The following is a 14324-nucleotide window of genomic DNA, read 5'->3' as shown; positions in this document are numbered from 1 at the left end:
TCCGACGATCCGGGCAATATGGGTCATTGTCTGGTATTCCGTGGCAAACTGCATCGAACGTGTCCCGGCGTTGACGGTTTCTATATTCCACGTGGACTGGTTAGCCACACGTTAAAATGACGATCTGTGGAGGAAGGCACTTCGAGTAAAGTCTTCTCTTTGGATACACGCTCGCGGCGGTGGTAGCGCTATGCGACTCGAAAAAATTGGGAAGCGCTCGGGCGGTGATGCCACAACGTTCAGACCCGCTTTCTCAAGCTTGGGTTCTAAGAAGAACCGCAACACGTTGCTCACTTCTACGAAGCAGTAGCTATTGATGAGCCGGAGATACACGTGTACGCGCAGGACCAGAACTGAGCTTCCTTTGCGATAAGAATCCTCCCCGACAGGCTGCATCTTCCATTTGACTAACAGAAAGAAAGTCATCGTATGAAACTCGGCGAGACAATCATGGTTCTATCAAGAGACTCCCATTTTACTGATGCGCTGCCATACAGGGCGAAACGAGTTACTATCAACTCACTCGGAGTTTCGTTGTGCATTGCTTCTCCGTAGTAAAGTGATCATCAGGAAGCACGGCTCGTGTCGAGAGAGAATACGTATAGAGGCCAGTCACCCCACGGCGATGGCATGATACGTTGCCCTTTAAGATCGAAGCCAATATTTCGATACACGATAACCTACTAATGGTCAATCACTCATCTAACGAAATATCGCAATCAGCGTTTCTTACATTTGTCGGCGTCGTTGTGCTGCATGCCAGGGTTTCACCATTCTGCTTGGCCTGCATGAGACAAGATTAAGTTGAGCGCACATTACACCTTCGAGGTTACAATTGCCGGCAGAGAGACACGACTTTACCTTCTCACGGGCAAGTTGAATCAATGATGTGGCGACGCCTTGCCTCTGGCTTTCTGGCCGCACCATCGCCATGTGCAGCCACCACGAGCCAATTTTGCCCTATGAAGATGCAGATAAGCATACCAGTGCATCACAGCATCAAGCAACCATACAGTGGGACCTAGACAACTGTTCACGAACGCTGGAAACTCCGCAAATAACTGTAATGACAGAATCAGCCAGTAAGTCCCAAAGACACTGGCACCTAATCAAGCATCAAGACGAACGATAGTACTATAGTACTCTTTTCCCTCCTTAGAGAGATTTTTCATGAACTCGTTGAGCCCCAGCTCGCGCTGCTCGGGACTGAAGACTTAGGTCAACTAACTGAAACCTTTGAACAATGACGAGCAGCTTACGTGCTGAACAGCTCTTGACCTGGCGGCATCCACATCGTATAGCCTGCCAAATCCCATTCTCATCTTTTGCAACATAATATTCGCCTGCAGCAAATATGCCTGCTTCAAGCATTGCCCGACCCATGTCGCCAACCTTGCCCGCATCTCCTCCACAAAGACTGACCATGGCGGCATCTGTATAAGAAACGGCATCAAAATATTTGCCACAACGCAGACCACTACACATGCCTGTGCTCATCAACTGCGCAAACAATGCGACCGAAGCTTCTACGAGCTCGTCTGGATAAAAGTCAAAATCCTGCTTATTTGCAGACATAGAGCATAGAGCATACCGGAAGGCGTGGTTACGTGCTCGAAAGTGTACGCAGGCATATCAGCGGTTCGTGAGCCTAAAATGCGGGACTGCACGAGTGAGAGTGAAAAGGATGCGCCTTATCTAGGGGCGGCTGTGATGCATGAATCCGGTCCATCAGGTTTCCGGAGATAGATTGCCAATTACAACAAATAGAAGGCAAGAGGATCGCGCATGAGTCATGAGCAGAGGCGCGCGACGTCGAGGCGCCTTCTTAGATCATCTAGATGAGATTTGTGAAACCGAAGTGAGAGAGCTTCGCCGAACGGCCCCGGGCATTTAGGTATAACACTTCATGTGGTTCCATCAAGGAAGTTCCCCTTCGATCTGATGCGATGATTCATTCATCAGTGCATGAGATAAAGCTTCACTAACATCGTTACTTGCCACGAATGCCAGCCTTGCCTTGCAGGATATCAGTTCCCTCAGCAACAGACAAAGCATATCGCTTACTGTTGCCACTCCGATCTTCAGCATGCTGACATTCACGTAGGGCACGGCGCGTGTTTGTGCACCCCGCCGTCTTGTCTTCCTCAACGAAACGGAGGCGGTGGTCCAACAAACGCAAGAAGGGCGTCAGCTCGTGAATCGCGACATGATGTCGAATACAGCACATCGCAGACCCGGACTGCGTGTTGATCAGCCGGTAGCACAATATGGACCCGCGTTCCATGTCCGCTTTACAATCATCTAAGCGAGACACCAAGGTGTTTCTGCGAGTGATTTATCTGATGAAGCCCGGTTATGACGTTCAAATGTGTTCATTGCCATACGTTCACATTCCGCATTCAAAGGACAACCACGGTGATGGCTGTGCAATCCCTGGGGTCTAACGTGTTGCGGGCATATCCAGATTCCAACGGCCAGTGAGCGATCTGGCTGAGGACGAGAGTTGGAGTACACCTTGTAGTACTGTTATCTCTTCGCTAATGAAGTAAGAGGGCATGTCGGCACCAGAGGGGCGGGATAGAGGACAGATCTGGTGAACGAATCTTCTTTCATGGACGGGACAAGAATACGACTGAATTGAAAGAAGAGTTCCTTGTGTAAAAGTTGTCCTAACAATTGCACTAATCCCGGGGGGGAGGGAGCCAGTTGAGGATGATGACGGGCCCGAACCCCATCCAAATCGTCCAGATTGCCTGTGTAGCTGTCGATGATCCTTCGAGGCTTAGTGAGAACGGAGACGCCGACGCCTACTTTGAGATCGATTACGCAATGGAGTCAATCATGAACGAGTCAATTTGTGAGGTCTCAAACGAAATTCCCGGGAGAAAATTGAAGACAGAAGACGGAGCAGCAATTCCCCAGAGCTGGCAGACGGAGTCACAGAAAGTCGTGAGGAGGCGCGCCGCGAGGGCGGAACTGAACGGGTGGCCCAAAACGGCAGAGTTCACGTTCGACTTGACGCATGTGCATGAGGCTTAAATGCATGCAGTGACAATGATCTAGCGTGCGTCGAGCTCGTAGACTGTTCAAAATGTCCATCCTGCAATAAGATATACATGATTCATACCATTAATATCCTCCCAACTTTTACCAGGACTTCAAAATTCGGACCAAAGCAGGAAACATGCTAACTTCGACACTGAAGCCTCTAAATGAATCTTCCCTGCCACTCACGGTAGAGGCCATCGACAACGTTATACTCGGACAGACCGCAGAAGTCAAACTTGCTTTTCGGTCAATCACGTTTTCTCCCTTGCACCTCTTTCTCGTATCTTACTTTTCCGTGCAGCCTCCTGAACCATTTGTCCTTCCTTCCTCCACTGCGCCTTCTCCCAAGCATCCCACTCCTCCTTGGCGTCAACCCATCGCTCCTGCACGTCTCTCACATCGCTTCTCGGGCCCTGCATTGGCCCGGCAGCGCTGGTGAAGAGTGCGTGTACGTTTGGCCGCGCTGTCGCCGGAACACCTTTCGCCTCGACCGTACCCGGGGGCTGCTTGGCTTCCGGTGGCGGAACGAAGACGCAGCCCGTGGCTTTGTCAATGACGCGTGAGAGATGCAGCATGGACTCCTTGTCCTGGGAACAGGTAAGACTCAGTTGGAAGAGGACTGAGCGAGGAGCGTACCTCCACTGCGAGTGTTTCGAAGCCTACAAGCCCGAAATCTTCGACGAGGGAACATATGGCCATGTTCAAATCTTTGTAGCGTGGTGAAGATGCGGAAAGGGCGTTCTCCAGGTAGGACAGGTCTTGCACTTCAGTGTAGAATTCGAGGTTGAAGTCTGTACATGCGTCAACGGGACGTATGGGTTCGATATAATAGACCCGGCACGCACCTAAATCGCCGTATTGCTGAATGAGGTCGATTTTGGACAGCACGTTGACGTGAGGAAGCTCGAGGTGAAGCATCGCTCGCAACGCCAGCATCAGCACCGAGACATACTTTGCCGCATCTGTCACGTAGTGCGCGTCGCATAGGTGGACTGCGGCTAGCTGACGAGCTCTGTGTCAGTTGGCATGGAGCAACGACAGGCAGTACGTACGCGGAAGCCGCTCTTGGCCAGTTTGTGCACGATGTTCTTCACGCTCTCATGGTTCGTGCTCAGCTCGACCTGGCCTGGCAGGTCGAACAGGATATATGCGTCGTTGCCCAGCTCCTTCAGCCTATCCTCCAGCCAGTCGTAGTTCGCCTCCAGGTATTCCATGCAGTAGAGCATGCCCCCGTTTGGCCCGAGGCCGTGTTCGTTCATGACATCCTCCAGAGTGATCAGCGACGAGATGTCGATGGCGCATGGATATGGGATGTTGTCGTTCGCAGGATCGAGGTTCACAATGGAGATCGGTCGGTTGAGAGCAGTGAACAGTTGGTGTTTGCCATAGCAATAGGTAGATTTCCCGCTTCCAGGAGAGCCGCAGACCACTTCTCCGAAAGGCATCGCTCAGCAGGGATTTTGCAGCAACTAAGTAGCAGGGATCCTCCAGTGACAAATCCAGCAATTGTCAACTTCAGTTCAAGTTAGATCAATGGTCAACGAAAGAGAGTGAGCTCAAACTAGTGATCCCTCAATTGAGGGACAAGGGAGGCATGATGTCAAGCCTAACTTGAAACAGATCGGGTCAAATCTCGCGAACAGGCGCCCAAACTGAGCTTGAAAGCTTACACTGCAGGCATGAAGGCATTTATTCCCGCTGCAAATACACTGAAAATGTGTTCTAAAGTGTGACCTATGCAACACTATGCCCTAATTAGGCAACTTTATTTCCCAAAAAGGCAGTCAATTACAATTTTCGTGTCATTAAGTAACGGTCGCAAACGCTTTCATGTCTGCGGTGTTAACCGGCCATGACTTTCCGAAGTCTACCGTCTCTCGTTTTCTCAACGACGTCTATCCATGCGTTATCTTCTCACCATGTGGATAGCCCGTTATGATATATAGACAAGACTGTCGCATATATATGAAAGGAAGAGTGAAGTAACATCGTCGCACGCAACCATACAATAACTAAGTTAGGTCAGAAGAACATGAAGCAAAGGATACGCCAGCGCGGAATATTGCCTTGCAAAAAACATCACATCGACTTATGGCAACCTACTTCGCAGGCGAATTTGTCAATCCGCATAGCGAGAAATCCAGGAGCCTGAGATATGTGTCGATTCACAACACATGTTTTCGGGTATCTGCGCACTCACATGTAGCAAATCGTTCCAGCATTCAGAGCCCTGCGTGGACCATGCAGATTGAGCAACCAAGCAAGACTGCTTCTGAAAAGGATACGTACCGCGTGAACAACTTCGTCTACCACGGAAAAGCGAACTCCCACAATCGATATTCGACCTCAAGCTCAGTGGAATATTGAGGAAAAATGCGTGTAAAGAGATCGCACCATTCCTTGTAGTGCGGATATTGGATATACAGCACGTAAGTATACTCCCAATACTCCGGCATCCATCCCGCGCATTCGAAATCGATATGGGTGAAGCAGATCCGATGAGGTTTTGAGTGGCTAGCAGACGCTATTTCACCGAGTTCGTCCTCGTAGTTCTCCAAAAGTTTCATATGAAATTCTTTCTGCGAGCGGAAAGGACCGACCCTCCTCATATGGCTGATGCGATAGCTTTTAAAGGAATAGCCACCAAACCCACATACTGCATCTGGATCCGGGGGAACAAGGGACCGTAGTTGGTCGAACCAGTCGCGGAGCGTGTCCTCCACTACCTGCAGTTGGCGAGGCGAAAGGCTGTTGAGATCACCTATACGCAAGCCGAACTGCTGGCCAGGCATCTGAATCATCAACATGTAGACCCCGTCTTCGCCAGCGGGAGCAACATTCAGGGACTGGAATAGTTGTATGCTTCGCCACATATTGAGTGGCCAGCGCCTCTTGTAGTGAACCATATTTGAGATACAATCCGAATGGTATACGTGCGACGTGTCCATCTCCAATCCAGTCACCGGGATCTATCCGTTTGCTGAAGTTGAATATTGCTGCATATAAAACCCCACGAAAACCTTTCGGAAGGACGAAGCACAACAGTCGCCACGATTGCCTGAGAACGGGATGATGATTTAATAACATCTAGGTCGCTAGTGATTACTTTCGGCGGCTTACCTGATAGAGGAAGCTGACATGCTAACCGATTTTGGGTCGCTTGAGGCGTCCTTGCTGTAGCGGATCGACTCGATAACTTGCAGGTAACTAATGGTCCTCGTGTCAATCCCTGCGACTGAGGCATGTGTTAATGAAATATTAACGGTGTAGAAATGCGCGGAAGTCACGAAATTCGTTTTGTGCAAGAATTCCCAGAGCGAAACGGTCCTTCAAAGCACGGAGCGTTCTACTGCGGTCGTTGGTTAATGTCGCAAGAGCCTGAGCGTTCTCGCACTGTGTGGCGCGGGTGTGTGGCTTTCAGGACCGACCACGTGATCGTGTCGGTCAGAGTCTCTGTTGAGTGCGATTCCGCGAGGTCTTCAGTCTTGCAATTGTACCAGCTCCCTCGCTCATCGCATAGATTCCTGCACTTCGGGCTGGAAATCGCAGACTTTTTACTAATTGCATGGAATGTTTAAACTGCGAGCTGAAGCAGCGCCAGTTCTACTGCGAGAACTGTCTCAAGCAACAGTGAGCTGCGAGATCATTATATATAATCTTCAGCTGAACACAGTCCAGTCTGCTCTCGCTTCGATTGCAAACCAAACATGCAGCCACAGATAGGGATGCGCACATTTTATCAGCACGGCGTGCGCTAGAGACAATCGTGGATCCTGCACGGAGAAGAAGGGCTGACCTCAAGTGCACCGAGGAGCGCGTCCAGGAGATATGGACTGCGGTGGATAGTCTGCGGAAGAAGAATGAGAAGAGTGAGTACCGCCTGGTGAGTTATCTCTATTTGCCAGTAAAGAGGGGTGTGTATCGGATCAGTCGAGCTGGAGGTCATGCGCCAGGAGAGGATCTTAGGTATGAATGGCATCGAATGGTTGAAGCCGACTCCACGAGCCGGAGGCTTCTGTGTTGCTTTCTCCTCTTGCGCTGGCTAGGTAGCATAAAAGTTGTGAGGATGTGCAAAGACCATCTGCCATCTGCGAACCCCCTCCCCTTCCTTTGCGTTTGCTCGTTCGAGCTGCGTTGGTGGAAGTTCTATGGACCCACATTCGTCGGATGTATAATCTTACGATCGCTTGTTGTGGCGTCGCTCGCCTTCTCTTCCACAGACTCATGTGATCGTGCGCTGACGATATGTTAGCTCGTGAGGGAGTTCGTGCGCTTCGAAGCACCTTGGCCGCCCGTCGACGTACTCTCGTTCTTGCCAACTCAATGTTCCAGCAGTCGCATAGTGTGACGCATCCCTCGACCAATTCTCTAGCCACAGTCTCGACTTCTCCTCCTCACGGATACTCCCCGTCCCCTCCTGGATCGTATCCGATCTCGACACCCTCTGTATCTCAGTCCTTGTTAGCGCGACCTGTCGTCCCTCGGCGAGGTTCCTCGGGTTATTCCGTCTCGTCGCAATCCTCCGCTGCCGCTACACCGACCACAACTCCACGTCAATCGCGCTCCACGCTTCCTTTCACTTCAGCTATCTCATCACCATCATCGCATACCGTGAGGTCAACACCAACCTCCCCTCAAATGGGCCGCAACTCATTGTTGGCACCCAGCATGTCTTCGCCACATTCGTTCGCGCACTCCCGTTCCGCACAGCACGGTGCAGGAATGGACTCGATGGTACGGCAAATTGACGATGCGACGTTTCAGCTTGCCGCTCTCGCTGATACGTTGGCACGTGCGAGGTCAGGACTAGTACAGGAGTTAGTAGAAGTCTTCAGTGTAGTTGAGGTCTGTCTGATTTTATGCGACGGCCGCGCATGGGATGCTTACGCTTTGCTTGTATAGGTTGGCGGCCGACCCCCACTCGGTGGCAAAGCTGGTACAAAGGGTGAATGGACCATCGGTGGCCTCATACTGCCGGTTCCGGGCGACATCAGACGTACGTGGACTGATCTTTTGTTCATTCTGATTCTTGATATCCTTTCCAGGATACCCGCCAGACCATATCAACGCAGTGCTGACGCACACCGTCCATTTCGTCACCCTCCTTGCGTTCTATCTCGGCATCAAGCTTCCATTCGAGGTCGTGTGGAGCAGATCTAGCACTCCGCCTTCCTCTTCAAGTAAAGGCACTGGTTTACTAGGTGTCGGGACTCCATGGATTGGCGCTATCAAAGCTGGCGAAAGCGGAGGCTGGGCACGGTGGGTATTATTGGTTGTCTTGGTGAACTCAACGATCTCACAAGCACTCTTCAGATACTCCTCGAAATACGCGTTGCACGTTTCAGCCTCATCACAGCCCAATGGAGGCGCATCTTCCTCGCCCTCACGTCCCTCCGTCCACTCGCGATCCGCCAGCACCTCTGCCGTACCTGGCGCGACTTCGCTACTGACCCGCTCACGTTCCAGCACGCTCGCGTCGTCGATGGCGGACTCGCAGCTCGAGGAGCCACCTAGCACGACGTCGTCGCACGGAAGCTCATTCACGACTGCACTCGCGATGCTACTGTACAACGTGTGCTACCTCGCGCACACGCAGGTAGTGGAGATCCCCCTCGCGCAGGCTGGAGAGGTGCTCGGGAATCTGTGGGCGGTATGCTGCAGTCCAGAGCTTGGCAAGTGAGCATCATCCCGTGTGGTCCTGCTGAATCAGATGGCTAAATAATGTTCTCAATGCAGGAAGTCTCATGCAACTCGCCCGTTGCTCCCTCCGCCCACGCCACCTAGCTTTCCCCTAGACTTTGCGCAATTGCTGCAGGCTACCGCGGCGAATCCTTCCCGGCCGCGTGCGCGTGGGATGGGAGGGAGAGAGCATCGAGATGTGGAGCAGATCATCGAGGAAGATGAGGAAGGATGGGATCTTGTAGACGCCAGCCTTGAATAGTAAGGATGGGTCTCGACTATCATGATTTGGTAACCTGGACACTGTAGATTGATTTGGTTGTAGCGCTAGTTCTGCATGATCTCTCGTCGCTATCACGGATTATTTCTTTGTATTCGTACTGCTGTGCTGCTGTAATCTGATCTTGCTAAGGCTATTGAAGGATCCACGACACAACCGTGCTTAATGTCTCTATCCGATAGTCAAGAAGCTACCTAGATCGTGCAAAATCATATGCTTTTGGTACCGAGTTCTGCTCTACAACCCAAAATTGTCCAGCTCGACCTGTACGCTCTCCAGCCGCTCCTTCTTCGCCATCAGCTCTTTTCTCACGGCAACGATGTTCGGATTCTCCGCGAGGTACGCCGCGCAGCGTTCGGCAGCTTTTGATGATCCTAGACCAAGTTTCTCGATGAGGAAGGCCTGGAGACTGTTCGAGGTGTTGTATAAGAACATATGATCGATGCATAGCGGGACGTAGTCGATGATCCGCTGAATACGCCGTAGGGAGTCAGCACGCCGATCGACGGAGCTTAGAGTCCATACAACATACCTTGTATGCAACATGGAAGTACGCCCGGACTTCGGCCATTACCTCAAGTTCTTCCTCGAACTCGTCGGGCGGATTGAGCTTGCCCAGGTCTTCCACTTCGAGGCCGGTATAGCCAAGCTTGGTGAGCAATGCCAACGCTTCTTTCTGGAGCTTCTCACGCTCCTCGAGATCTGCTTCTGGTGCAGGCTGAGCGGCAAAAGGCAGCGTTTCGGCAGATGTGAGAACGGGCTGCGCAGTGCTTGAGGCGGGTGGAACGAATGGTGATTTCACGAAGTTGGCGTAATCAACGGAGACAGACGTTGAATGAGCGCCAAAGCCAGACTGTGAATGGTCCCTCCTAGAAACGAAATGTGAGCAGGAATCACTAACATTAAGCTTTCACCAAACACGAACTTCTGAGAAGAACCAGGTCCAAATGAGCCGGACCCGGCTTGCGGAGTGTTGTTAGAGCTCGCTGTGGACGCTGGGCGGGCTTTGGCATCAACGGCGCTGGACGCGGTGCTGATCGGCGCAAAGGGAGACGGCAAGGAGGGACTAGAGGACTGGGAGCTCGAAAATCCTGAGAAGGAAGAGGGCGCGGATTGTCGAGGAGCACTAGATCCGGATTGCGCGCCACCACCGAAGATGCGTCCAGATGCTGGACAGGTAGCAGGTGCAGTGGCGCTGGACGTGCTTTTGGGCACTGCGAAGGTGAATGAAGAGAAGGCATGGTCTTGGTCGCCTCTTGCCTGATGGGCGGGATCACCGAAGATGCTCGTACCACGCGATCCGGAATTCGTCTTGGCGGTCGTCTTGCCAGCCCGCGCATCCTTATAGCGAGCGAGGTAGCTACTAGCTTTTGATGCCAAATAGTGGTCATTTTGGGTAAAGGGTGTCTTCTCTAGCTGTAACATGTTGATCAGGTACGTCAACGCGGCCTTTTTGCGTATCTTGAGGATTTCTTGCACGGCTGCACTAAAAAAGGAATGAGACGAGTGGCTACACGGACCCCGCGCAGGGAAACTCACTTTATTCTAGCTTGTAATTGCGCATATTGAGAAAACTCTTTGTGCGTCACGGATGTGAGTATGCTGTCGAACTGCTGGTATACCTTTTCGAACGTCTCCCGACTCAAACGTTCCCATGAATCCTGGAAATCTTGGATCAGTGACATCTTGGCCGAGTAAGGCACATTGTATGGCAATTCCCGCGTGACCGATCTACACCATACCGCATCAGTTAATTGAGACTGTAAACTCAGCTATCCGCATAACATGCTTACTGGCGGATATACTTCTTCATGTCCAGGAGATACATAGAATTTGGAGGAAAGGTAGCCGCTCCTGAGCCACTATGCACAACATTGTCATCATCCCGTTCGTCATCGATCTGCAAGTACTGTATGGAGTCCGGCCCGCACTCTTGTGGTGATGGGTAAGGAAGAAATGGCGGGGCAGTAGATCGAATTCTTCGCTTGAATGTGGCATAAGCTTGTCGATTCTCCTGCACGAGCGAAGCGGTGGTCGGCCCGCCCACGATATACGCTTGTACCGTCTTGCAAAACTCCGCAACAAGACCGAGCACGTATGCAGACGGCTCAGTCGTTACCGGAGGCGGCAGCTGGGAGAGCTCCGCATCGTATTTGGTGAGCTGCCGTGAAACCTCTGTCTGCAACTTCGGGAGTCTGTAGCGGATGTCAGCACTGGTGCGACTAGTAAGATTACATGTCGTAGAAAAAACATACGCCTCGTTGATGTATTTGATCAGTAGGTTGCTCAGCGTGCTAACCAAGTTCGCGGTTCCAAACCGATGCTGGTGAGAAGATGACGACCACGGAGGGGTGGAGGAGAAGAATTCTGTCTCAGCAATGCGAGCCTGAGCATGAGTGATGCCGGCCGCACGCTCGGCGTCATCGGGCTGGCGTGTGCAGAAATAGCCGTGCACCAATCTATTGGTATCGCTGCGTCCTTCAATTAATTCTAGCCATGCCTCTCGAAGCTTCGTAGACCCCACGGCCAGAGTGTCGGGTTTCGTAAGCACGCCTGTATCAGATATTGAGCAAATTATACGGTAATGAGTTTAAGCATGGATCACCTATTGTTCGCAAGCCTGAAGGGTCTGCCTCTTTAGCCAATCGAGCAGCCTTTTGATTTTCGATATCATCTGATGAAAGTTGTAAGTATGTTATGCAAGAGTCTGATAGGCTGTACCAACCGCTCATGGGCAATGTAATTAGAATCAAACAATTGCCTGTAATATGTGATGTGACGAGGCTTTCCACCAGCTGTACCGTATGAGGGTCCGCATTTTGTATAATGCCTGGTGATCATTTGAGTGATATACATGTGGATTGCCTTTTGTCCTGCTTACCGGGCAGATCCACAAAGGAGAGATCTGTCAGTTCCGGTCCAGCAAGATCGATGCAAACTGCATTCTTCGAAAACAGTAATGGTTTCTTGCCTCCGAAACCCAACTGGCCACTCAAGCGATCCATGGTTGAGGTGAGGATGGTCGCTGGATCAACGTGAGGATACAGCACTGCGGCTTGAGCACGCCTCAGCATAGGCTCTACTTGAGTTTTGTCTGTAATAGCATCGCCGAACGGGCGCTCTGAGACTTCGTCCAGTCTCTGGCCCGTCTCGTCAAACTCCCAGCGTATATAGATCCTGCATCGCCACGCGTTCGGCGAATGCGTCATGCGGCATTCCATGGGACAACGCGTACACGTGCCTGCATCTCTCGGAACAGTAATCTAGGTTAACATCTCTTAGTACGAAAGACACTGGTACTGCACATAGTGGATGAGAATGCTCACACCGGAAATTGCTTCTACAAGACTAGATTTTCCGGCGCTCTGGTTCCCGATTACAGCAATACGAGGAAGGTCAAGGTCTGCCTGTGCACTGCATATTGCATTAAAGACTGTCAGCTAACTATTGCACCACATAGAGCGACTGCTGGACTGACCCGAGAGCTCGCAACTTCTGGACGAGAGCCAGTGCGTCTTTCGAGCGATGACCGTAGCTGCTTTCTGCAGAAATGCGGCCATTCCGCGGCAACATATCTTCGGCGGGCATGTTGTACGTAGACGGAGCAGCAGAGCAAAATGCGATGCAAGACGGGTACACGCTACAGCCCAAGGAGTTCGCGCTTGTGGCTGATCGCGTGTTTCTCGCGTGACTTTGAGGTTCCGAAGGCCGCGTGGAAGCTCGAGCTCACTGTCCGAAAGCCATATGGAAATGAATCTATCTTCATCACCATGTAGCTGCTCTGTTGCGTCTAGCTTCTTGAGTTGCCATTCGATTTGAGCTCGCGATGGTTGCAACATGAAGCACAGCGGGACCGCAATCATTGAAGCTCGCGTCAAAACCTTGATGATCATCAGGTTGGATTCCCTTATAAGCCGGAAGGCTGTGAACTACTTCTCTCACCTGAAACGTTACGACGAGGCAGACGGACGAGTATGTTTTACTAGCCACTGATGAACAGACAGATACTGGCGAGGTGGAACGTGAAGTGCAACCGAAGTCGTCTCGTTCTAGTGAGTGAGCATAAGGTCCGATTGGCATCTGGTTGCATCTGACATGCTGAAAGACCTGAACGACCGCCTTGTATTCTGGGCATGCATCGGCGCAATCTGCTCCTCCATCCTGTCTATCATTGTCTTCGCGGGAGGTCTGTTTCTCCCGACCTCTGCGCCTCCGCAACCTCCATACTACGGGAAAGCACTTCGCCGACCCAATCCATATGTGAACCTTGACAAGGTCCTGCGGAACGGAAACTACACGTTTCCTCCGATCATGAACTTTCCTCCTATGGTACTGCAGATTAACACCTCAGACCCTCAGCGCAAGATGCGCGAGGACGACCGACAGTGGCGATCCAGTTATGGGACGGTCTACCCTGACGATCGACACATCGTTATCTCATCTGAGGTGAGCAATGCACGAATTATGCTACGATCGACCATTGAAGCTAGGACTGTAGACGTCGACGATCGTGCAATTCCGAAACTTGGATTATGCGATGGAGCGCTGCATTCTCACGGCGTTGTTGCCTCGCCACACAGAACCATTCGACCCGCAGGTGTCTCTGCGCGATCCCAGTACAGTCGATGTCTGGGAGCTGGACACCACCACTGAAATCGCGCGATACATTCCTGACACTTGGCACCGTGCGGCGAAACGACGCCAGCTCTTCACAACCCTGGAGTTCTCGCATGCGGGCCCGAGCAACTCGAGTGAGTTCCACTGTCCATCGAACGAGTTCACAACGCTGGAGTTTGCGTGCTCGCCGACGAAGCCAGATTGTAGCGTGGACTTTTGGCAGGACCAAAGGGCTGTGCCCAGAGGCGGTAGGCATTGTGCGATATCCGTGCAATCACTTTCGCTGATTTCATTGATGCAGGAATCTATATTGTACAGTATCAGTCGCCGATCCCGCCCATGGAGGCTTGAATGAAGGGACGATAATTTGGTGCCATCCTGGGCTACCTGTCACCGTAGCTGCACAAAGCCAAATTACAGGTTGTCAGCGATAGGACTATCCGCTCATGGTCGAATTTGTCTACCATGAAGTCCTCTTTGTATATGAGTTGTGATATCTTGATACGTACTACGCGGTGGCGGTCTTGCCCTGAGATCGCTTTGCCCGTTACCCCTGGAGCACCCGACCACTATGGCTATCAAACGTTGCACAGTCAGCATTCACTATTGCGAAACTGTCGCGAGGCAGGATACCAGGTACATCGGGCGGTATCCTCTGTGTCGTTGAATTTCGTATGTCGGACATTGAAACGATGCATCT

The 14324-nt window shown here is 51.6% G+C and overlaps 6 protein-coding genes across 6 annotated transcripts; 2 read left to right on the top strand and 4 right to left on the bottom strand.

Annotated features, from left to right (window-relative positions):
• Positions 1-343: 343 nt before the first annotated feature.
• Positions 344-1617, bottom strand: LAESUDRAFT_87797 (uncharacterized protein). The gene is made up of 8 exons (XM_040914856.1): positions 1592-1617; positions 1488-1538; positions 1260-1433; positions 1128-1206; positions 1014-1061; positions 862-960; positions 734-784; positions 344-680 (listed from the first exon to the last, which is right to left on the bottom strand). The coding sequence occupies exons 3-8, from the start codon at positions 1292-1294 to the stop codon at positions 567-569; spliced, it is 426 nt and encodes a 141-aa protein (XP_040765640.1). The 5' UTR covers positions 1295-1433; positions 1488-1538; positions 1592-1617; the 3' UTR covers positions 344-566.
• A 1456-nt stretch (positions 1618-3073) lies between these two features.
• LAESUDRAFT_724368 (uncharacterized protein) lies at positions 3074-4670 on the bottom strand. Its single transcript, XM_040908597.1, has 4 exons — positions 4101-4670; positions 3894-4050; positions 3685-3839; positions 3074-3635 (listed from the first exon to the last, which is right to left on the bottom strand). Exons 1-4 carry the CDS (start codon positions 4491-4493, stop codon positions 3300-3302), a joined length of 1041 nt encoding a protein of 346 aa, XP_040765639.1. The 5' UTR covers positions 4494-4670; the 3' UTR covers positions 3074-3299.
• Positions 4671-4977: 307 nt separating this feature from the next.
• LAESUDRAFT_771110 (uncharacterized protein) lies at positions 4978-6066 on the bottom strand. The gene is made up of 3 exons (XM_040913791.1): positions 5338-6066; positions 5249-5278; positions 4978-5196 (listed from the first exon to the last, which is right to left on the bottom strand). The coding sequence occupies exon 1, from the start codon at positions 5994-5996 to the stop codon at positions 5355-5357; it is 642 nt and encodes a 213-aa protein (XP_040765638.1). The 5' UTR covers positions 5997-6066; the 3' UTR covers positions 4978-5196; positions 5249-5278; positions 5338-5354.
• A 523-nt stretch (positions 6067-6589) lies between these two features.
• LAESUDRAFT_742662 (uncharacterized protein) lies at positions 6590-8989 on the top strand (the record flags this gene model as incomplete). Its single annotated transcript, XM_040911208.1, has 7 exons — positions 6590-6678; positions 6727-6917; positions 7301-7893; positions 7951-8044; positions 8094-8307; positions 8362-8724; positions 8785-8989. Exons 1-7 carry the CDS (start codon positions 6614-6616, stop codon positions 8987-8989), a joined length of 1725 nt encoding a protein of 574 aa, XP_040765637.1. The 5' UTR covers positions 6590-6613.
• On the bottom strand, positions 8908-12820 carry LAESUDRAFT_811749 (uncharacterized protein). The gene is made up of 11 exons (XM_040914343.1): positions 12486-12820; positions 12334-12421; positions 11889-12270; positions 11733-11837; positions 11613-11681; positions 11263-11560; positions 10801-11202; positions 10547-10738; positions 9933-10493; positions 9540-9876; positions 8908-9478 (listed from the first exon to the last, which is right to left on the bottom strand). Exons 1-11 carry the CDS (start codon positions 12593-12595, stop codon positions 9245-9247), a joined length of 2778 nt encoding a protein of 925 aa, XP_040765636.1. The 5' UTR covers positions 12596-12820; the 3' UTR covers positions 8908-9244.
• Positions 12821-12962: 142 nt separating this feature from the next.
• LAESUDRAFT_724363 (uncharacterized protein) lies at positions 12963-14213 on the top strand. The gene is made up of 4 exons (XM_040908596.1): positions 12963-13063; positions 13113-13453; positions 13506-13872; positions 13926-14213. Exons 1-4 carry the CDS (start codon positions 13000-13002, stop codon positions 13973-13975), a joined length of 822 nt encoding a protein of 273 aa, XP_040765635.1. The 5' UTR covers positions 12963-12999; the 3' UTR covers positions 13976-14213.
• The last annotated feature ends 111 nt before the right edge of the window (positions 14214-14324 follow it).

This window comes from Laetiporus sulphureus (genome assembly GCF_001632365.1).
Source record: "Laetiporus sulphureus 93-53 unplaced genomic scaffold LAESUscaffold_13, whole genome shotgun sequence".
NCBI lineage: Eukaryota > Fungi > Basidiomycota > Agaricomycetes > Polyporales > Laetiporaceae > Laetiporus > Laetiporus sulphureus.
The sequence above is the reverse complement of the archived record's forward strand: the minus strand, read 5'-3'. Positions and strand labels throughout refer to the sequence as shown.